We start from the raw sequence: 24,733 nt of genomic DNA, 5'->3' as shown, positions 1-24,733 counted from the left end.
AAAAACCTCCACACAGTTTATCCAATATAAAGAGCTCAGGATAACAAAATTAAAAATGATACAATCTTAGGCACCCATCCCTGACCAGAAGAAAATCATGTTAGTGTGCAGCATGTCTAATTGGGCAGAAAAATGGCTGAAGTTATTAATCAAGTTTGAGGCTATGTATTTGTGTGGGTGCATTAAGATATATTGTACATGAAGATATATTGTACATGCAGTAGGTGGGAGGATCATGACAGTGGAGGGAAAAAGATATCTTGGCATGTACATCTTCAGGTCCTTAAATATAACAGGAAAGAAGATAAGGGTTGTTAAAGAGGAGTATGGGATATTTGCTTAATTAGCTGAGGCATAGATTACAAAATCAAAATATAAAATACCAAGCAACACACACAAAATGCAGCATCTATAGGGAGAAGTGCTGTCGATGTTTCGGGCCGAGACCCTTCGTCAGGACTAACCGAAAGGAAAGATAGTAAGAGATTTGAAAGTAGGAAGGGGAGGGGAAATGGGAAATGATAGGAGAAGACTGGAAGGGGGTGGGGTGAAGCTGAGAGCTGGAAAGGTGATTGGCAAAAGGGATACAGAGCTGGAGAAGGGAAAGGATCATGGGACGGGAGCCCAATCATTTGGTCAAGAAGCCACGAGACTATTCATAGTTTTTGTTCTGATCACCCAGTTACATGAAAGATGTGATCACACAGAAAAGGCTGTGGACAAGATGTACAGACATTCTGGCAGGACTGGAGATTTTTATCTGTAAGGACAGTTTGAATAGCCTGGGAATGTTGTCTTTGCAAAGGCCTGGGTCTGCCCTACTGGAAGTAAAAGAATATTCTGCAGATGCAGGAAATTTGAAATAAAAATGGACTGCTGGAAATACTTAATGGTATTTTAAGGGTATTGTGGGGCTGGAGAATAAACACATGGAAATGATTAAGTGTTAACATTGCAGGAGGGACACCATCTGTCAGAACACTTCTGAGGAAAGGTCACTGACACAAAATGTTAACTCTCTGGCAACACGAGTGAATCTGCAGATGCTGGAAATAAATTAAAAAAAAACACGAAATGCTGGCAGAACTCAGCAGGCCAGACAGCATCATGTTAATCATCAAGGTTTCATCTCCTGATGAAGGGTTTCGGCCCGAAACGTTGTCACTGCCTCCTCCCATAGATGCTGTCTGGCCTGCTGAGTTCTGCCAGCATTTTGTGTTTTTTATGTTAACTCACTCTCAATTTCTACTCAATTGCTGGTTTCCAACATTAAAAAGAAAAGCATGTTTGAAACTCTTTACAAGTACCTTTCTGATTATGAAGCATAAGCAAGTCTGTTTATAACTGTCCATATCAGAAGCCATTCATTTGTCAGTTATATTTACAAACATAACTATTATTCCTGGAGTCATGTGGACCCATGTTATGAATCTGTTTTCCTAACAAATGATTCATTTTTGACATCCTGGTACAAGAGGGAAAGCAACCAGAAGTTGTGATACATGTTGGGACCAACAACGTAGGCAGCAAGAGGGATGAGGTCCTGAAGTGTGAGTTTCGGGAACTAGACAGAAGGCTGAAGAACAGGACCTCAAGGCTGGTGTTCTCAGGATTGCTGCCAGTACTACGTGATAGTGATGGTAAGAATTGGAGGAAATGGCAGTTGAATGCGTGGCTGAGGAGTTGGTGCAGGGGGCAGGGTTTTAGATTTTTGGAAAATTGGGATCTCTTCTGGGGAAGGTGGGACCTGTACAGATTGGATGGGTTGCACCTGAACTCAAGAGGGAGCAATATCCTTGCTGGTAGGTTTGCTAGCATGGTTCGGGAGGGTTTAAACTAATTTGCAAGGGGAATGGGACCCGGAGCGATAGAGCAGTGAAAGAAGTTCATGGAGTACAGCCAGATCTAACATATAGAGAGGGTTTGAGGAAAGAGCAGCAGAATAAAGAGTATAAAGGTAGTAAGGTAGAAGGGCTAAAGTGTGTGTACTTCAAAGCAAGAAGCATCAGGGACAAAGGTGATGAACTGAGAGCTTGGATACGTACATGGAATTATGATGTAGTAGCCATTATGGAGACTTGGCTGGCACCAGGGCAGGAATGGATTCTCAATATTCCTGGATTTCAGTGCTTTAAAAGGGATAGAGAGGGGGGAAAGGGGAGGAGGAGTGGCATTACTGGTCAGGGATACTATTACAGCTGCAGAAAGAGTGGGTCATGTAACAGGATCCTCTTTTGAGTCAGTATGGGTGGAAGTCAGGAATGGAAGGGAGCAGTTACTCTACTGGGGGTATTCTATAGGCCCCCTGGTAGCAGCAGAGATACCGAGGAGCATATTGGGAGGCAGATTTTGGAAAGGTGCAAAAATAACAGGGTTGTTATCATGGGTGACTTTAACTTCCCTAATATTCATTGGCACTTGATTAGTTCCAAGGGTTTAGACGGGGCAGAGTTTGTTAAGTGTGTCCAGGATGGATTCCTGTCACAGTATGTTGACAGGCCCACTAGGGGGAATGCCATACTAGATCAAGTATTAGGTAACGAACTGGGTCAGGTCACAGATCTGTCAGTGGGTGAGCATCTGGGGGACAGTGATCACTGCTCCCTGACCTTTAGCATTATCATGGAAAAGGATAGAATCAGAGAGGATAGGAAAATTTTTAATTGGGGAAGGGCAAATTATGAGGCTATAAGGATAGAACTTGTGGGTGTGAATTGGGATGATATTTTTGCAGGGAAATGTACTATGGACATGCGGTCGATGTTTAAGGATCTCTTGCAGGATGTTAGGGATAAATTTGTCCCGGTGAGGAAGATAAAGAATGGTAGGATGAAGGAACCATGGGTGACGAATGAAGTGGAAAATCTAGTCAGGTGCAAGAAGACAGCATACATGAGGTTTAGGAAGCAAGGATCAGATGGGTCGATTGAGGAATATAGGGTAGCAAGAAAGAAGCTTAAGAAGGGGCTGAGAAGAGAAAGAAGGGGGCATGAGAAGGCCTTGGTGAGTAGGGTAAAGGAAATCCCCAAGCCATTCTTCAATTATGACAGGAGTGAAGGTAGGACCGATTAGAGATAAAAGTGTAGGCTGTGGAAGTGAGCAAGGTCCTCAATGAATACTTCTCTTCGGTATTCACCACTGCGAGGGAACTTGATGACAGTGAGGACAACATGAGTGAGGTTGATGTTCTGCAGCATGTTGATATTAAGGGAGAGGAGGTGTTGGAGTTGTTAAAATACATTAGGACGGTTAAGTCCCCGGGTCCTGACGTAATATTCCCCAGGCTGCTCCACGAGGCAAGGGAAGAGATTGCTGAACCTCTGGCTAGGATCTTTATGTCCTCATTGTCCACGGGAATGGTACCGGAGGATTGGAGGGAGGTGAATGTTGTCCCTTTGTTCAAAAAAGGTAGCAGGGATAGTCCAGGTAATTATAGACCAGTGAGCCTTATGTCTGTAGTGGGAAAGCTGTTGGAAAAGATTCTTAGAGATAGCATCTATAGGCATTTAGAGAATCATGGTCTGATCAGGGACAGTCAGCATGGCTTTGTGAAGGGCAGATCGTGCCTAACAAGCCTGATAGAGTTCTTTGAGGAGGTGATCAGGCATATAGATGAGGGTAGTGCAGTGGATGTGATCTACATGGATTTTAGTAAGGCATTTGACAAGGTTCCACACAGTAGGTTTATTCAGAAAGTCAGAAGGCATGGGATCCAGGGAAATATGGCCAGGTGGATTCAGAATTGGCTTGCTTGCAGAAGGCAGAGGGTCATGGTGGATCGAGTACATTCAGATTGGAGGGTTGTGACCTAGTGGTGTCCCACAAGGATCTGTTCTGGGACCTCTACTTTCCGTGATTTTTATTAACGACCTGGATGTGGGGTTAGAAGGGTGGGTTGGCAAGTTTGCAGACAACACAAAGGTTGGTGGTGTTGTAGATAGTGTAGAGGATTGTCGAAATTGCAGAGAGACATTGATAGAATGCAGAAGTGGTCTGAGAAGTGGCAGATGGAGTTCAACCCGGAGAAGTGTGAGGTGGTACACTTTGGAAGGACAAACTCCAAGGCAGAGTATAAAGTAAATGGCAGGATATTTGGTAGTGTGGAGGAGCAGAGGGATCTGGGGGTACATGTCCACAGATCCCTGAAAGTTGCCTCACAGGTAGATAGGGTAGTTAAGAAAGCTTATGGGGTGTTAGCTTTCATAAGTTGAGGGATAGACTTTTAAGAGATGCGATGTAATGATGCAGCTCTATAAAACTCTAGTTAGGCCACATTTGGAGTTCTGTGTCCAGTTCTGGTTGCCTCACTATAGGAAGGATGTGGAAGCATTGGAAAGGGTACAGAGGAGATTTACCATGATACTGCCTGGTTTAGAGTGTTCGGATTATGATCAGAGATTAAGGGAGGCAGGGCTTTACTCTTTGGAGAGAAGGAGGATGAGAGGAGACATGATAGAGGTGTGCAAGATATTAAGAGGAATAGACAGAGTGGACAGCCAGCGCCTCTTCCCCAGGGCACCACTGCTCAATACAAGAGGACATGGTTTTAAGATAAGGGGAGGGAAGTTCAAGGGGGATATTAGAGGAAGTTTTTTCACTCAGAGAGTGGTTCGTGCGTGGAATGTACTGCCTGAGTCAGTGGTGCAGGCAGATACACTAGTGAAATTTAAGAGACTCCTAGACAGGTATATGGAGGAATTTAAGGTAGGGGGATATGTGGGAGGCAGGGTTTGAGGGTTGGCACAACATTGTGGGCTGAAGGGCCTGTACTGTGCTGTACTATTCTATGTTCCATGTTCTATGTTTTGTATTATTATGCTCAGCTCATTTGCAACAGATTGGAGTGTGATTTACTGAACCAGTTTAATTACATACCTCATAATTCAAGTCAGCTCCTTCTATAATATACTGATCTCCTATAACTTACCTTCACAATGTCATTAATTAGTGAATAGCGGAAGACCCAGTCAAGATTAATACTTTCATTTTCAAGTATATCCTGCAATGACAAAAATAGAAGCCATTTAATTTAAACTTATGATTTTCTCTCATTTGTAATGAATCTGCAATGATATCTATTCCTTAAATAGATATTTCATGCCAACATATTAGAATACTTTTTGAAAGGTTTTCTCTATCTAAATGTTGTTTTTAAAACAAAGCCACTGTCAGCATAGTCTGAAGACATTGCAATTTAAATCTGCAGCCTTTGGCTTATGTTGGCATTCAGGAGCAAAGCTGAAGAAATTGACCCCAGTTTGCAGAAAGCTTCAATGAGGTTGGAGTGGGTATGGTGGGCGATGATGATGAAACAATTTCAGTGAGCTATGCAAAACTATAATTAGGACTATTAACTACATTTAACATCAATAAATTAATTTTTCAACAATTATAACTAAAGTGCAATGAGAACACTGAAATAATTTAATATTCAGTATCTTCTCTGTTTTTTATAGTCTAGTTATAGAACCACAAAAATGCATTTCTGGAGACTGGATGGCTTACAACTAAAGCACAGTTGTGTAGCTGATCAGAAAAAGAAACAACAATAAAGTCATTTACTAAGATTCTCAATTTATTATACAGAATAATTACAATGGGTGCAGCGGAATAAGCAAATTGAAGGGAGGATGGTGTAGGAAGGCCTCATTTACTGATGAGGTCCTGAATATTATGTTGGATGCACTAGTGAATGGAGAAGTGCCCTCTGCAGGTCAAAAGGACCACCCATCATAAACAGAGTGTCCAGTGAGCAAAGGGGCATTATATAGGCGTCAGCATTATCTGTCCTAACTTGCTATTCTTTGTCATATTTGATAAGGTGCTAATTTAAACAAATTGCAATACTTTCAGTAATATAGCTGCACTTTACATGGGAAATATCTACCAAGTATTTATATTGTGATGCATAGTGTAAATGACATTGGTAGAGAAAGTCTTTTTGATAAATATATTAAGCCAGTAATATAATTTTCATTGATATTTGCATAGTGCTACTCAATGACGCAGACTTTACAAATCATTTTGCTTAAATAAAATTCATCACTGAAACTTATATGACATCAGCTCCAGACCATTAAATAGAACTTAAATTTATAATAATATATTTGTACAGATGAAAACAAAATACAGAAAAAAGACAAACTTTAATTTTTCCGTTTAGTCAATTTCTGATCTGTATTAAAATAATTTTCAAGTAATACATTACTGTTTTGTATAAGAGGCTGGTCAATAAGGAATTGAATGCCAGTTTCTGGGTGTGAAAGGTATAATGGCTTGCGAATGCCAAAGGCTAGTAGGTCATATGAAAGTGTGTGACAACACTTGCCATTTGGTACAATTGCAGTTGTTCTTTGTGTTAAATTTGTCATTATTTGGCCCATTGCTGAGGACACATCAAACCTATTCAAAATTTTGCTTTGGTTAACCAATGCCATTTCAGATTTTATGATTTATATTTCTAACATTTGATTAAGTTTTATTTTATTGCTCTTATAATAAAATACTACTTTCTCTGTATTGCTCACCTTTTCTAAACTGCTTAGATTCTTTTTCTCTTCTGGAAATATGCTAGGTATTTTTTTAAACCGCTGCAAGAATCTCTTGGCATCACCTTAAGTGATCTTGCTTTCAGTGCCTTTTCCGTGAAGCTCAGAGCACAAGTCTCAATTTACACGCACTATCACTCCTTTCAGTATCTTCCAATCTAGCTCTATTCAGCAAAATCACTCGAACATGATATTTACTCCAATTTAATGCTTGTTACCATTAGTAACAATTTTCCACCTTCCTCATTTCTAAATTGCTTCTATTTCATTTCAGCCATGAAATAGCATTTCTTTTAAGCATTAATATGATTTTACTTGTTCTATAAATTGTAACTTTTTGCTTAATTTTGTCCTAACTTATGTACGCTTTCCCAAATGAAGGGTGCTGCTAGGTTTCTGCTGTGTTCTTCCTCCTTCCCACCCACCCCACGTTAAGCCAAGGGCTGCTGACTTTTCTTTAATGCTGTGGACCAATACTATTAAACAAGGGGTCCCCAGACTAGGAACCCTTGCTTTAAGCACTGATGTTTGGCTCTTCTTTGTTTTTTTTTAAACTGCTTGTAACTAAACTCAAAGTAATTCCATGTTCCTCGCCTCACTGGTCCATGAATTACCCTAGGCCTGGTTCTTAACTTTTCTTAATAGCCTTGTTTGTAAACAGTCCTACTGATGCACCATCAATAACTCTCTCTGAGACGTAAAGTCGAGTTATTGGCTTTTATTGACTGGAAGAAAGAACAAGCAGTAGTTGACCACCATACTACATCCTGGAGACTGAGAGGCCGGGCTCAGGCCTCAATCGCCTTTATACAGGGGTCTGTGGGAGGAGCCACAGGAGCAGTCAGCAGGGGGCGTGTCCAGACACGTATATGTAGTTCACCACACCTACCTTATAAGAATATAGGGGCAAATGATCAGGAGTAGGCCATTCAGCATTTTTCTACTTTCCAACATCTATCATTACTTGCTGCAAATATTCTTACTGACAGATATCACAGCTATCACAGATACTCACAGCTATCATCTACCCTGTTAAACTCATTGGAATTTTATATATTTCTTTGGGATCACCTTTTGTTCTTTGAAAATGAAAAAAAGCATAAGCTCATCAGGTCAAAGCAGAATCACTCTGAAAAGAGATAACTGTGCTGTATTTCAGAAATTATTCCTTTCTATTAATATTTCTCTCAGCTTGGTCAAATTTATGTTCATGTGGCCTTAAGTTATTTTGGTGACTTCTCAAAGCCTCTATGTCAGCAAGATCAAGGAGCTGATTATTGACTTTGTGAAGAGGAAGCTGGAAGTCCATGAGCCAGTCCTCATCGAGGGATCAGAGGTGGAGAAAGTCAGCATTTCCTCAGTGCTATTATTTCAGAGGATCTGTCCTAGGTTAAGCTAAGGGGATTGCCATTGCAATGTGGTGTGCCTCCAATTTTTCAGATGGGTGATGCCTTCATATGAAAATGATTCCTTCCCTTTCAGTTCAGAATAGAATGATCTTTCTGCTTGAAGATGAAAGAAAACAAACTACTAAAACTGCAACTTAATATCGTCCTTGTTAATGCAATTATTGGGGATGACATATGCAAGGTTAAATTACTGGAATACGGTTTAAAGTTTTATACTATTGATCCAGAGACACAGCTTGAATCTCAACACAGCAGTGGTGAAACTTAAGTGCAAGTAATCAAATAAACCTAAGAAGAGGAAGAATGTTCTTGTTTCAATTGTATACAAGGATTTTAGTAAAGCCTGCTACAAGATCAGTCATTGTAGGCTGATCCAGAAGATTAAAGGACATGGAATCAATTGTGACTTGGTAGGTTCCATGTAAAATTGGCTCAGCCATAGAAAATAGAGTTCTGTTCTGCAAGGATCAGTACAAGGACCTCCAAATTAATTGGATGAAAATGCTTGGACTGAGTAGCAATTATCCAAAAAGACAAAAACGATCTGCATTGTAGATAGTGAGGAAGGTTGTAAAAGGGTTCAGCAGCATACAGACCAGTTGGAAATGCAGGCAGAGAAATGGATGATGCTGTTTAATCCAGACAAGCAGGACCCTGAGGAACACTGGAGGACAGAGGTCGAGGGAGCAAGTCCATAACTCCTGCAAGTGGCAATTCAAACAGCCAGCATTGCCAAGGAAGGAAATATTGGGGGGAGGGAAATGTCAAGTGTAACCTTTTTTTACATAGACAATAGACATTAGGTGCAGGAGTAGGCCATTCAGCCCCTCTAGCCAGCACCGCCATTCACTGTGATCATGGCTGATCATACACAATCAGTACCCCGTTCCTGCCCTCTCCCCATATCCCTTGACCCTGCTATCTATAAGAGCTCTATCTAGCTCTCTCTTGAATACATCCAAAAACTTGGCCTCCACTGCCTTTTGGGGCAGAGCATTCCACATATCCACCACTCTCTCGGTGAAAAAGTTTTTCCGCATCTCTGTTCTAAATGGCCTACCCCTTATTCTTAAACTGTGGCCTCTAGTTCTGGACTCACCCATCAGCGGGAACATGCTTCCTGCCTCCAGTGTGTTCAATTCCTTAATAATCTTATATGTTTCAATCAGACCCCCTCTCATCCTTCTAAATTCCAGTGTATACAAGCCCAGTCACTCCAATCTTTCAACATATGACAGTATAGAGTGTGGTGGATGTATGGAATGTGCTTCCAGAGGTGTGGTAGAGGTGCGTGGCCAAGTGGTTAAGGTGTTCGTCCAGTGATCTGAAGGTCGCTAGTTCGAGCCTTGGCTGAGGCTGTGTGTATGTCCTTGAGCAAGGCACTTAACCACACATTGCTCTACGATGACACCTAATGCCCTTCCCTTGGACAACATCGGTGCCGTGGAGAGAGGAGACTTGCAGCATGGTGGTGCAGCATGGAAGACTGCCGGTCTTCCATACAACCTTGCACAGGCGTGCCCCCTGGAAACTTTCCTCGGCACAAATCCATGGTCTATCGAGACTATCGGAGGCCTACACACACAGAGCCAGATATATTAGGGATATTTAAAAGGCTCTTAGATAGGCACATGAATTACAGAAAAAATGGAGGGCGACATGGGAGCGAAGGATTGGATTGATCCTAGATTTGGTTAAAAGGTCAGCACAACATCATGGGCCAAGGACCCTGTACTGTGAAGATAAAAACGTAAGGAGTTCAGGGGAAAGGCTGGTGCAAAGGAGGTTAGATGGCACCTGAAATCACTAAGAATGTGGATTCATTCAGTTCAGAGTTCTAGGGAAGAAAGAAAGGAGAAACACGTGTTGATCCACCCATGTAGCAAACAATGTGGATTGTAAAATAAAGGTGAGGGGGTGGCAAAAGGGTGGTGCTCATAGACAAAGAATTGCATTGGTATAACATCATGGTAATTTGAGCACTTCAGCAGCTGTAAGTCCCAATTAGGGAGGTTTTTTTCCACTTCCCATTTCAAATACTTAAATAATGGATTCCTCTGTGAAAGAAGTTGCTGCACTCTTGTCAAGGATGCACAATTACAGACAATGTTGGTTTCATACACAACATGTAAGCAAAAGGATTAAAACAACCTCACGTTAGTTAATTTCCTGCCCTTACCAACACCATACAATATTCTGAACAGATCTGTGCATGCTGGGCCCAGACTAAGTTACCAGAATATTTGTGCTCAAGTCTGGATGGGGCAGTCATATAAAAACATTTTAGTCTGAGGTCTGAGGTTAGCTGTGATCCTACGTTTCTGACATAATGAATTTGGGCAAAGCCAACAGCATCCACTCTAAACTTGTAAAGGCTACAAAATGCTTTGCAAATACAGTAATGGTTTCATTTACATTTAGAGATTTGATATAGCTCAGTGGCTCTCAAACCACTTGATACCTAGAGCAGAAAAAATTAAATAGCCAGGAACCACTTTGGAATGTCAAACTTTTTTTTCCTTTTCTCTTTCTGTACAGTTTACAATTATTCTTTTCCCTTCTTAAAGGAGGCATCTACTACTATCAATAAGATAGTTTGGCACAATAAAGAAGCAATATATCCAAGGGACACGAGAGCACAAGAAAATAGGGGAAGCAAGCTACCAGTCCATCATACTTGCCCTGACATTTGATCTAATCATCAATAATTTATTCTGGTCCCAACTTCTCTTCTGTGCCAGTTTCTATAACCCTCAATTCCTCCTCCTACTTTGACAGTCTCCTCTAGTCAAGGATAACTCCTTTACTCTCCAGTTTTGAAGCCCTGGGCTGATTAATAAGGACACCCCTCAGGATGCCAGCCGCTTTCTACATTAAGTGGAAAGTAGATGGACAGCTAGTAGCTGGTAGCTAGTATCATTTTGAGAACTCTTTCTCAACCATGTATGATCACAGGACTGAGGGCCCAAAATTCACAAGAGTCAGTGGGAATATTGCATTTCTTCAAGTCAGCCTTGAGTACTTCTTTGAAATTATTTTTTCTGTCTTACTAATAATCTCTCCCCATAACAGAACTTGGAATTGAGTGTCCATTTCAGGAATCTGGTGTTAGATATGCGCACACTCTTAAACGGTGAATACCACTGATTATACTGGACAACAAAGATTCTGCTTCCTGATTATGTTGGGGTGTATCTTATGGCCTGTGGGCTGCTGATCATGAGAATTGCAATGAAAGTTCTTGATCTTGCACCATTATTTTGGAATCATCTATATATTTTTATTTCAATTCATAAATCAAATCAATTAAAGTATTGCCTCATTGTAAGTTGAAAAGTTTTCAGTCGTTTTCCAGGACGACCCACAATGGCATCTTTTTATTGATTGTTCAGTGTTAAGCCTGAAAGCTGTGCTGTTACATGACGCTATGTCCACCCTTCAATACCCTTCAATTGGTTATGCAGTACGCATCAAAGGAAACTGCTGAAATTTGGAAGTCGCTGAAACACGTTCGGTACAGCAACTACAACTGGAACACCAGTAGTGATCTGAAAACAGTAGCACCACTACTGTGAATGCAGCTTGGATACACCAAGTAGTGTTGTTTCATTTGTGAACGGGATAGCCATGCTAAGAAATCTCATTACATGAAAAAGGATCGGCCACTTTATAAGCAGTTGATTCCAGGGCATAAAAGTGTGGCACAGAAAGATATTTTTGCCTCCTCCTCACATAAAACTGAGGCTTGTTAAAAAATTTTTTGAAAGCGATGAACAAAGAAGGTGAAGGATTTCAATATTTGAGAAAGATGTTTCCCAGAATAACTGAAGCCAAGATAAGGAAGCCAGTTTTGTTGGTCCGCAGATTGAACAGGTCATCAATGACAGGCAATTCAACGTACCTCTAATGGGACTGGAGAAAATCACATGGAAGGCTTTGAAGGCTGTTGTTGAAAATTTTCTTGGCAACTACAGAGCACCAAACTATGTGAAGCTGGATGACAACATGCTTCAAGCATACAAACCCATGAATGCAACGTGTCACTAAAGATTCATTTTCTGCATTCCCATTTAGATTCTTCCTTGTAAATCTTGGTGCTGTCAGTAACGAGCATGGTGAAACATTTCACCTGGTCATTGCGGTCATGGAGAAAAGGTATCAGAGCAACTGGAATCCATCAGGGCTGGATGACTATTGTTGGACACTTAAGCAAGAAGCCTCAAACACTGAGTACGTGAAAAATATCAACAGAACAGTTTTAGCTTGAACTATTGCAAAGGATCAGTACCATTATGCAATTAAATGCATCATATTCAATAATAGTTCATTTCCTGTTTCTCCAAATTCTTATGTGATACAAGTAGTTGGAATTCACATTTATGTTCAGCTTCCAGTAATCTATCATAACTACAAAACGTTCATAAGGAAGTAACATGTCTGAAAAAAAATTGCCTTCCAGTGATTATTGGTTGTTTAGATTGCCTTCAACTGAATGCTGGCCACTTGATGGCTGATAAATAAAATTACATACATGCCTTATTTTCCTTGAATAAAATATTCTTACATGACTGATTTTTATAAGTCCACCTTAAAACATAGATAAAATAAAAATTCACCCTTCTTTTTTGTTTTCATCTATTTCTATCTCCCATAACAACCCAGACCATTCATTTGTGCTAATCAACCCTTTCGTCACTTCCAGGTTCTGTTATTCAGGGGTTCTCCTGGAAATTCAGCCAACTTTTACCCTCCACAAACCTCAAAGGGCCTTTAACTCTGACTATCACACACTAAGCCCCATTCACAGCTGACTCCTGTTCTAGCTAACAGACACTGGCTTTCTTTGCAAGGATGAGAAAAATATAAAATTTTCATTTATTTTCAAATATCACCGTAGCTCTTTCCTTCCCTATGTCTAATCACCAGCCCTGCAGCTAACATTTGTACTGGTCTCTCATTCATCCCTGATTTGTACAATCATGGACATCTACAGTGTGTTTTCAGTTCTCCAGGCTTTTGGGTATGTAATTATCTCCATAAGTCTCTCTACTAATTCATCTTCTGGTAAATAAAAAATCAGCTCAATTACTTCAATATATTTTGATTTTCTTCAGTTTCATCTTTAAGTTTCATTCTTTCTACCAATGAGGATTTAGACTCTCTGCTTTTGAATTCTGTTTACTGCTGCAGAATTCCTATTAGCTGTTCCAACAAGCCTCACTTTCTGTATTCATTACTGCTGAGCACAGTTGCAATGAAAATACATTTTTTAAGCCAGATCAATACAGATAAATTTAGCCAAGGAAAAATTCCAAGTTTCAAATCTTTCTTTCAATAAGCAGTGGAGAATCTGTGGAAACAGAGAAGCAATATAATGTTGTTTTGAATTCTTTAACCCTGAAACTAATTTCAGCTGGTACTCGGATGTATAAAATGAAAAAGAATGTTTTCTGCAGAGTGTCACCAAAGATAAGCATAAGCAGAGTGATCTTTAATACATTTCAGGGAGAAATCACACTCAATCAAGAAATTCAGCTTAGACAATTAAGCTAACTTCCATTTGGCTATTCCTCACCTGATCTCTATTTTCAGTTGTAAAACATACTTTTTGTTTTTAAATTCTAACAATTCAAAGTTCAAATTAAATTAATTATAGTACACAAAATATATGCCACCATATATAACCCTGAGATTCATTTTCCTGTGAGCATATGCAATAAATCCAATAACCATAATAGAATCAGTGAAAGATGACACCAATGGTGTGACAACTAGTGTGCAAAAGACAACAATCTGTGCAAATACAAAAGGAAAGCAAGAAAAAAAGAGTTGGAGACATCTTTCCAGGGACAGAAGGGTTCCTTGCGGCAAAACAGGACCAGGTAGTTAACAGAAAAATTATCAAAGGTACATGATAAAAGGCCAACAAATTCAAGCCAATAAATACATAAAATGTCATGAAAAACCAGAAACAATCCAGCGCATTAAAGGATCCTGTAGCAGTTTAACACAATCTGATTACTTACACAGGCAAAAACAAGTGGAAAACATCATTCACCAAAATCTTGGTTTAAAATACAATATCATAAAATAAACCATATCTTACTATAAATCCAAGCCTGATCCAGTTTTAGAGTCAGAATCCAACAAACTATATTATGAGCATTTTGTAATTACAAATGGCACAACCCACAATTTTACATGGTTTACAGTGGCTATGTGGCTTGACAGATTCAGTAAATACAATGCACCGTGTTTGCAATGGGAGTGGAAAGTCCATGTTTCCACTCAATTCTGACCTCTACAGCCGGAGCTCAGTGTGAATCAGCAGCAGTAGATTTGTCACTGCTCCAGTCTTTGGGGGAATAATAATAAGGCAGGTGCTGCACTTGAAGTCAAAATCTACCAGGAGCATCATTAAAATTGTAAATTCAACACTTGCATCTTTCATAGATACACTCACATTTGCAGTTCCATGAAATCAATTGATGAGGCCTAGTTTCTGTAACTGCATGCCTCCCCTCACCACTCCTTTTGCAGGCCCCTCTCCTAACCCAGTCTTTTAACAGTTCCCCACTAGCAAAGACCTCTTCAAACTATTGCCAATTACATCTGATATGTAGAAAATAATTAAAGGTATGTGGTCAGGATTTGAGAACCTGTGTTATAAGGAAGGTTGAAAAGATTAGGACCTTATTCCCTGGCGTGCAGAAGAATGAGGAGAGATCTTCAAAATTATGAGGGTTATAGGCAAGGCGAATGCTTGTAGGCTTTTTCCCCTCAGGTTGAGAGAGACTGGAATGAGAGGTCATACAGGTGTTACGTACCCGTGACACGTGACAGTGGTGTACTTGTCACGTGACAGGTGTTGAAGCTACATTGGACTTGAGGTAATGGTCTTATGATGGTGGAGTGACGTCATTTTCCCGCCAGTAGAGGTCATGTGACAGGTTTTTTTTACAGGGTATAAAAGGAGGGCCCCTCCCTGTGAGGAGGGGCAGATCGTGGCTGGATTTGCCACGTTGACTTCATGCCTCTGCGTGATTTAATGTTATGACACAGTTTAGTTGAAAGATGGAGTTTTATTTAATGCCTAAAGTTTAAAAGGTCATTGCCAGCAGTTTCTTTATAATACTGCTAGTTAAAAATCAGTGGAGAGTGAAGATCGGAGTTCGGGAGTTAAGAGATCGAGGAAAGTCAATTTCGACGGTGAAACAGGTTCGAACTTGTTTGATCCTTATTCGGAAGAAATTCGTTGACTGTCCCTGTGTTAATCCCTGTGAATAGCAGAAAGGATTGGGAACAGTTTTGTAAAGGAAAGGTCAGTGCCTTTAAGCTATTTCATTTTCCATCTTCGTAAACTCTTCCGTGGGAAAAGTATAGTTCGACTGGGAATTGCAGCGACACGACGTGAAAGAGAATTTAAATCGTCTAAAAAAAGTCTCTCCCTTAAATGGACTGTAAGCATTTTGAACTTTTGCAATACTACTTAGAAGAACTGTTTTTGCAACATTGCTTTAAAAACTGTTTAAGCTTCATTGCTTTAAGAACTTTTTAAGCTGCCGCACAGCAGCTGATTTCCGGTTATGTTAGTGATTTGTTAACTTTTGGGGGTTTGTTTTTCAGTGTTTAATAAATGTTTTAATTGTTATAAAAACCCCTCCCTCACTCATATATTTATTGTTGCTGAATCCGTAACACGGGTCATATGAAAGGTGAACTACTGGACTTCAGAGGGATCTTCTTCAACTAGACGATGGTGCAAGTGTGGAATGATGTGCCATCAGAAGTGGCAGATGCAAGTCAAATAGTAATATTTAAGAAAAATTTGGATAAGAGTGATATGGAGGACTTTAGTTCAGATAGATGCAACTAGGCAGAAGATCATGCTGCCGTGGACTAGGTGGGCTAAAGAGCCTCTTTGTGTGCTGGAGAGCTCTATAAAAATAACAGAATGTAGAAGACTTACTTAACCCTTTAAGCAATATGAGTGACCTCACTCAAGGAATCGTGGTCACAATGCATAAAATAGAAAGACCTAGATTCAAAAACAAATCCAACCCCACAATTGAAGACTGGAATTCTTTAGCTCCTGGACTCAGTGGTTAGGCCAGAGTGAGGTCAGATAAGCTGGCATCTAACCTCCAGCTCACCTCTGAATTCTGCTTTCCGATGTACAGACATGGATGTCAGAGATGAGCTTGTCCCAACAGTGCTGCTACCCAGCAGTTTCTCAGAAATTGCCAACTGAAGTCCAGTTCATTCCACCCGTTTCACAAAAGCATTAAATATAATAGCATACTATGCTGACAATGTGAATGATTTCAGTTACAGTCCCTTCAAATCAAGTTTCACTTGCAACCAAAAGTTATGTATCATTTTCCATTGAATAACAGTTCTTACCTTAATAACCCATTAGCTGTAAGTGATTCCTCAACAAGTAAGAACTGAAACTAGTAAAGTGATTTCTTACAGCAAGCTACATCAGTGACCAAGTAGCTGTGCTTCAAGCAAAATTGCTATAATCTCAATGGTGTCATCATCTTACCTGAAGACTTCCTCGAGGACAGTATTCTGTCACAATGCAGATATTTGGGCTATCAATGCAGGCTCCAATGAATCTTGTCAAGTGATTAAACTGCACATCCTGCATCTGTAACAGACAAATTATTAGAAATACTTGAGTTCATGCACCGAGTTGATAAGATAGCTTCTGAAGACGCTCAGAAATTTGCATACTTACATGTTTTAATTCAAATAGCACTTGCCTGGTGAGGTCAATCCTTTTCTTATTCACATGCTTTATTGCAACTAAATTACCCTAAAAATAAAGATGAATATTTTAGTATTTAAGTTGTAGTGGGCAAGATATAATAATTAAATCTATTGCCAGCATCAAAACTTTATTTGGAGAAATGAGAGGAAATATTTTAAAAGTATTTTATAGTTTTGAATAAATGATACAAATAATAATCTGACACTATTTACTTCCATGTTGTATTACTTACATTTTACAAACATTTTATTCATATCAATGTTGGAACGTTAAATCCATTTAACAACAGTTGAATTGTCCAACAGCGTGCAATGTATTAATTCATAAAAAGTTTCCATTAGCTCAGAATCTGCTCATGACTAGTATGCAAGGAAAGTGGATTTCAGAAGTCCTTGAATGATAACACAGATGAGGAAAAAGAGGAAGAAGAGGAACCAGAAGAAATTAAAAAGGGAGGACTTTCTGAAGACATGAGAAGTACCCTGATACAAATAATGTATGAATTAAAAGCAACAAAGACTATACTTGATAAGGTTGTGAAAAAAACAGGAGAAAACAGATAAGAAAGTTAAAAAGCTGGAACAAATAACGGGAGACACCATTGATAGAGTGGACAAGATGGAAAATAATATCCTTGCCTGGACATCAGAAAGAAAACAGTTATTGGAAAAAGTGGATGTGCTTGAAAATTTTAGCGGACAAAACAATATTAAGATTGTTGGTCTTAAAGAAGGTATGGAGGGAGAAGATCCAATAAAATTCTTTCAAAAACGGATCCCAGAGACTTTGGAAATCGAAGGAAGTCAGTTAATTGAAATTGAAAGGGCTCATAGAGCTTTAAGACCAAAACATCAAAATGATCAAAATCTGCGATCAATCATAATAAAATGCTTAAGATATCAAAATAAAGAAAGGATCCTGAAGGCGGCTGCTCAAGGTGCCAGAAAGAGAAACGGGCTATTGATGATAAAAGGGAAAAGAGTTCTTTTCTATCCTGACATAAGTTATGATCTTTTGAAGAGGAGGAAGGAATTTAACCCAGTGAAAAAAGTCTTATGGGAAAAGAGTTATAAATTTATATTACGCTACCCAGCAATGCTGGTAATTTTTTTGGATGACGAAGAAAGAAGATTTTTTACTGATTATCGGAAAGTGGAGGAGTTTGCACAAGAACTTTCAAATATTCGCTAGATACAATAAAGAATTTATGGAAGCGAAGTGGATTAAAGATGAAGACTGAGATTGGGAATGGATTTGACGGATATTTAAGGGTAGAAGAATATACAAATATATTTCAATTATATGACAGCAGGGGAAGAAGGTAAAAATTTGAGGAATATTAATTGGGAGTAGTGATATTAATTTTTTCTTCTCTTATATATATATTTTTTGTTACGGGGAAACTGGGGGAGCTTCTGATCGATTGCTATGGGATTCACGTGTGTAATCATGGCGATTGCCATGACCCGTAAAACGGAGGGGGGTAATGTTGTGATTTTTTCCATTCACAACATTAGTAGGGGGGGGGTATGTTGTTATCTTTTTCTTTATAATCTATCTTTCTTCTATTTTTCTTTCTTTGCCTGGATGATTGGGGGGGAGACGCATAGCAACATGAAGAATTTTAAAGAGATTCCCCAAGGTACTATGAGAGTTGAGATATTATGTACTGTTATAGATTGGAATAACCTTGTTAAAAACAATGATTAATTTACTGAATTTCTTAAGTTTAAACGTTAATGGGTTTAATGGACTTGTGAAAAGTAAAAGAGTTCTAACAAACATTAAGAAAATGAAAGTAGATATAGCCTTTTTGCAGGAAACATTTAACAGAGATAGAACATCAGAAATTAAAGAGAGATTGGGTTGGAAGTGTTTTTGCAGCTTCATTTAATTCAAAGGCGAGGGGAGTTGCAATTTTGGTTAATAAAACCTTACCAATTAAAATACAACATGTATTCATTGTTTCTGCAGGGAGATATGTGATTATACATGGTCAAATCTTTTTGGAATTATGGACTCTCATGAATATTTATGCACCAAATGAAAATGATGCAAAATTTATACAAGAAACTTTTTTTGAATTTGGCCGATGCACATGATAAAATATTAATAGGTGGAGATTTTAACTTTTGTCTAGACCCAGTTCTAGATAGATTGACTAAGGCTATTACAAAATCAAAAGTAGTAAAACTAACTTTATCATTGATGAAAGATTTAAATTTGATTGATATATGGAGAAGAATCCAAGACAAAGCGATTATTCATTTTATTCAAATAGACATAAAACTTATTCAAAAATAGATTATTTTTTATTATCAGCAAATATTCAGGATAGAGTGAAAAGTATGGAATATAAAGCAAGAATACTGTCAGATCATTCCCCTTTGATAATGATAATGATGGATAAGGAGGAATTGATTTACAGATGAAAATTTAATTCAATATTATTAAAACAACAAGATTTTTGTGATTTTATGGAAAAAAAGATTCTTTTTTTTGGATACAAACTCATATTCAGTTGATGATAAATTTATACCATGGGAAGCAATGAAAGCATATTTGAGGGGCCAGATAATAAGTTATACTTCTAAAATTAAGAAGGAATATATGGTAGAAATGGATCAATTGGAAAAAGAGATTGTAAAATTAGAAAAAGAATCTCAAAGATATACGACATAAGAAAAACGAAGACAACTTGTCAATAAGAAGCTACAATATAATATGCTCGAGACATACTGAACAGAAAAAGCAATTGTGAGAACTAAACAGAGATATTATGAATTAGGTGAAAGATCACACAAGATTCTCACTTGGCAGTTGAAAACAGAGTAGGCTTCCAAAACGATAAACACAATTAGAAAAAGTGCAAATAAAATTACTTATAAACCTTTAGAAATTAATGAAACCTTTAAAGATTTTTGTTCCGAATTATATCAATCTGAATCACAAAATGATGTTGTTGAGATAGAAAGATTTCTATCACAAAAAACTCTTCCAATATTGAATTCAGAAGAACAGAAGGGATTAGATATGCCTTTTACATTGAAAGAGGTCAAAGAAGCCCTAGGATCACTACAGAGTAAAAAATCTCCAGGAGAGAATGGTTTTCCGCCTGAATTTTAGAAAAAGTTTAAAGATTTATTAATCCCTCCTTTTATGGAGTTTCTATATCAAGCAGAAAGAACACGTAAACTTCCAGAACCTTTTTCGACAGTGATTTTAACAGTATTTACAAAAAAAGATAGCGATCCTTTAAAACCAACATCATATAGGCCGATTTCTTTGTTGTACATGGACTATAAAATAATAGCAAAAATTTTATCTAACAGATTATCTAAATACTTACCAAAATTAATACATGTGGATCAAACAGGATTTATTAAAAATAGACAATCGGTAGATAATGTAACTCGGTTACTTAGTATAATTCATTTGGCACAAAAGAGGGATGAAATGAGCGTGGCAGTTGCTTTGGATTCATAAAAAGCATTTGATAGATTGGAATGGGATTTATTTAAAGTATTAGAAAAATATGGGTTAGGAGAATCTTTTATAAACTGGATTAAAACCTTAAATACTAGTCCCAAAGCTAAAGTAGTGACAAATGGCCAAACTTCAACACCATTTCAATTAACAAGGTCAACTAGACAAACTTGTCCATTATCACCTGCTCTACTGGTATTGGCGATAGAACCATTAGCTGAATTAATTAGAACCGATTCAGATATTATGGGTTTCAGAGTTAATCAGGAGGAATATAAGATTAATCTTTTTGCTGATGATGTTCTGATTTATTTAACAAACCTATTGCATTCATAGTGTAAATTCTCTTTTAGATTGGAAGAATATGGGAAAATATCAGGGTATAAAATCAATTGGGATAAAAGTGAAATTTTACCCCTTACTAAAGGAGATTATAGTCAATGTCCATGAGTAACTCAATTTGGATGGCCAATAAATGGTATAAGAGTTGATAACAATATAAAGAATTTATATAAATTAATTTATTTGCCATTAATGAAAAAAATTCAAGAAGATCTTGATAAATGAGTGATGTTACCAATAACATTAGTAGGTAGAGTCAATGCTGTAAAAATAAATATATTTCCTAGATTACAGTACTTATTCCAAACACTACCAATAAAACTGCCACAGAAGTTACATTCTACTTGGTCCTGTGCTAAAATTCAGCCTTTTTGGATAAATTTAAGAGTTTTACTGGAACAAATGATCAGAACACAACTTCCACATAACCCAATATTATTTTTATTAGGTGATATTGAAGAGATAAAACCGAAACCTAAATTGAACAAATATCAGAAAGAATTTATAAAAATTGCATTGGCAGTAGCCAAAAAGACTATTGCAGTTACTTGGAAATCGGATTCATACTTAAGTATAGATCGTGGGAATAATGAAATTTTTAGCTGCATTCCACTTGAAAAAATTACTTATAATTTAAGAAATAAATATGACATTTTTCTGAAAATTTGGTGCCCTTACTTACAAAAGATAGGATTAAATATATAGGTGCTCTGAAGATAAAGTTATTAGTTATTAAAGCTATTACGAACTCCATGGAGCATGTGGGGATCTTCCGATATCCAGTCAGTCTTTCTTTCTTTCTTTTTCTCTTTTTAGATAGGGATGTTAAGGGGGGGAAGGGTTAAGGGGAGGGGGAGGGCTGATATATGTCATTATTCTACTATTCTATTTCATGTAACTATATTAAAAAATAAAAAAAAATAATGATCTTTGAAGAATTGATAGATTTTGGCATTGTACCCGATGGCTGGAAAATGGCAAATGTTACTCTGCTACTTAAGAAGGGTGGGAGGCCCCAGAAAGGAAACTATCGACCTATTAGCCTGACATCAGTGATTTGGAAGTTGTTGGAATCGATTGTTGGGGATGAGATTATGAAGTATCTGGAGGCACATGACAAGATAGGCCAAAGCCAGCATAGTTTTCTGAAAGGAAAATTCTGTCTGACAAACCTACTGCAATTCCTTGAGGAAATTACAAGCAGGGTAGACAAAGGAGATGTAGTAGACATGGTGTACTTGGATTTTCAGAAGGCTTTTGACAAGGTGCTGCACATGAGGCTGCTTAGCAAGTTAAGTTACTAGCAAGGATGGAGCATTGGCTGGTTGGCAGAAAACAGAGTGGGAATAAAGGGATCCTATTCTGGCTGGCTGCCGGTTACCAGTGGAGTTCCACGGGGGTCAGTGAACCGCTGCTTTTTACAATGTATGTCAGTGATTTGAACTATGGTATAAATGGATTTGTGGCTAAATTTGCCAATGATACAAAGACAGGTGGAGGAGTGGGTAGTGTTGAGGAAACAGAGGGCTTGTGGAGAGACTTTAGGGGAATGGACAAAGAATTTGCAAATGAAATACTATGTTGGGAAGTGTACAGTCATGCACTTTGGTAGAAGGAATGAACAGGCAGACTATTATTTAGATGGGGAGAGAATTCAAAATGCAGAGATGCAGAGGGACTTGGGAGCCCTTGTGCAAGATAGCCTGTAGATTAACCTCCAGGTTGAGTCGGTCGTGAAGAAGGCAAATGCAATGTTGGCATCTTTGATCCACAGCATCTGAAGTTGTATTTTTGTGTATAGAATATAAGAGCAGGGATGTGATGTTGAGGCTCTATAAGGGACTCCTTAATTTAGAAAGCCAGAATGATTCCAGGAATGAAAGGGCTACCGTATGAGGAACGTCTGGCAGCTCTTGGGCTATATTCCCTGTTCAGAAGAATGAGAGGGGATCTCATAGAAACATTCTGAATATTAAAAGGCCTGAACAAATTAGATACGGCAAAGATACTACCCATGGTAGGAGATTCTAGGACAAGAGGGCATGACTTCAGGATTGAAGGATGTCCTTTTAGAACTAAGGTGCGGAAAAATTACTTTAGTCAGAGGGTGACAAATCTGTGCAATTTGTTGCCATGAGCAGCTGTGGAGGTCAAGTTATTGGGTGTACTTAAGGCAGAGATAAGATAGGTTCTTGATTAGCCAGGGCATCAAAGGGTATGGGGTGAGGCAGGGGAGTGGGAATGACTGGAAGAATTGAATCAGCCCATGATTGAATAGTAGAACAGATTTGATGGGCAGAATAGCCTATTTCTGCTCATATATCTCATGGTCTTATGGTCTAAATCTATTTCTATGTTTCAGGAAGTAGACTTTGAAATGATGATTTCTAGCACTTCATTTATCTCCATTCCTACTGCTTGACATTGAAATTATCCATTTGAACTTTTGCTGGTAAAGTCATGCATAAGTTATTGGTAACTTTTTGTCTTCCATAAAAGGAAGACAATAAAAAGTTCTATAAAACTATAGTTCTTTTTGTCTTCTAGATTTTTATCGTATTTCTTTTGTAAATATCATGATGTAATGTTCCTTTCATGATCTACCTATCTATCTTCATTATCTGCATTACAGTGATGTTACATCTGTGGTAAACTATGTATATCTGTCTGGACATGCCACTCTGCTGACTGCTCCTGTGGCTCCTCCCAGAGACCCCTGTATAAAGGCGATTGGAGGCACTGCTCCTCCCTCAGTCTCTGAGATGCTGTGCTCCCTTTCGCTGCTAATAAAAGCCTATCGTTCACCTTCCGTCTTCGAGAGTTATTGATGGTGCATCAACATCATAAGCATGAGACTAGAATTTGAGGCTTTAAGTGATTCACCAACTTAAAACATTTTGATAGGTAATACAACTTCAACTATACTATTAAAACCCCAATGAAAGTAATATTGACAGGACAAAGGGACTAGATGCACACTTTTTTAGACATGCAATTTTGTGCAAAGCGTGATGTGAAATTCATTATACCTTTTCCACACTTTGTATTGTAATCATATTTACTGCATTTATTTGAATTCTATCTTATTGTGCTGTGTTCACTCTCCATTTTGGTGGATAAACTCCAATCAAGTCATAGATCACTGGCTCCCTCAGCTACACTGATTATACCACTTTTCTTCTCATTATCCAAGACTCTGAATGAATCAATGATTTAGCAGAGACTGATTCAGTCCACTGTACTCAATATACTGCTCAAGAAGCAGCATGCATAAACATTGAGCAGGTGACCATTCTGCAGAACACTGCTATTCAGTCTTAGAGTGTGACTCTGGGCATCTAGTCACCTGTTACTTTAATTCCCTATTTCACTCACACTCTGACGTCTGTCTTCATCCTCTTGGGCTATTCCATGAAGGTTTTATCATGATCTCAACAAGAAATATCTCATTTCTTGATTAGACTGCTAAATGTTGACTGTGATAGTGATTCTATTTCTATTTATACCTACCATTTCTTTACAACTTGATTTTTTTGCCTTGCATCATTAATTCTCTTTCCATTTAATCTTTCTTGTCTTCTCTTCTATTATGCGCTTCCCTATTGGTATGCATTCATGTCCCCACCCATCATCCTGAAACCCCAACTTTACTCCCTACACCCTGGTTATATCTCCAACTCTTTTCAATTCCAATGACATGTTTAGCATGAGAGGGCACAGTTTTAATGTTTAGCATGAGAGGGCACAGTTTTAATGGCTAGCATGAGAGGGCACAGTTTTAAAGTGCTTGGAAGTAGGTACAGAGGAGATATCAGGGGTAGGTTTTTTTACACAGAGAGTGGTGAGAGCGTGGAATGGGCTGCCAGCGATGGTGATGGAGGTGGTTACGATAGGGTCTTTTAAGAGACTCCTGGACAGGTACATGGAGCTTAGAAAAATAGAGGGCTATGGGTAACACTAGGTAATTTTTCAGGTAAGGACATGTTCAGCACAGCTTTGTGGGCCAAAGGCCCTCTATTGTGCCGTTGGTTTTCTATGTTTCTATGTTTGAGAGAAAAATGAGGGGGAACTTTTTTTTCCCCTCAGAGGGTGGTGAGAGTGTAGAAGCAGCTGCCAGGACAAGTGGTGGATGCAGGTTTGATTTCAACATTTAAGAAAATAATTGGATAGGT

The 24,733-nt window shown here is 38.4% G+C and overlaps 1 protein-coding gene across 1 annotated transcript in view; it reads right to left on the bottom strand.

Annotated features, from left to right (window-relative positions):
- Window positions 1-24,733, bottom strand: part of npr2 (natriuretic peptide receptor 2) — a 140,333-nt gene that overhangs the window by 44,183 nt on the left and 71,417 nt on the right. Inside the window, exons 11-13 of the mRNA XM_059989518.1 lie at window positions 16,701-16,778; window positions 16,506-16,610; window positions 4,928-4,999 (exon numbers count right to left, since the gene is read on the bottom strand). Coding sequence (XP_059845501.1) covers window positions 4,928-4,999; window positions 16,506-16,610; window positions 16,701-16,778 — 255 coding nt within the window. The remainder of the gene's footprint in view (window positions 1-4,927; window positions 5,000-16,505; window positions 16,611-16,700; window positions 16,779-24,733) is intronic.

This window comes from Hypanus sabinus, chromosome 14, assembly GCF_030144855.1.
Source record: "Hypanus sabinus isolate sHypSab1 chromosome 14, sHypSab1.hap1, whole genome shotgun sequence".
Lineage (NCBI taxonomy): Eukaryota > Metazoa > Chordata > Chondrichthyes > Myliobatiformes > Dasyatidae > Hypanus > Hypanus sabinus.
The sequence above is the reverse complement of the archived record's forward strand: the minus strand, read 5'-3'. Positions and strand labels throughout refer to the sequence as shown.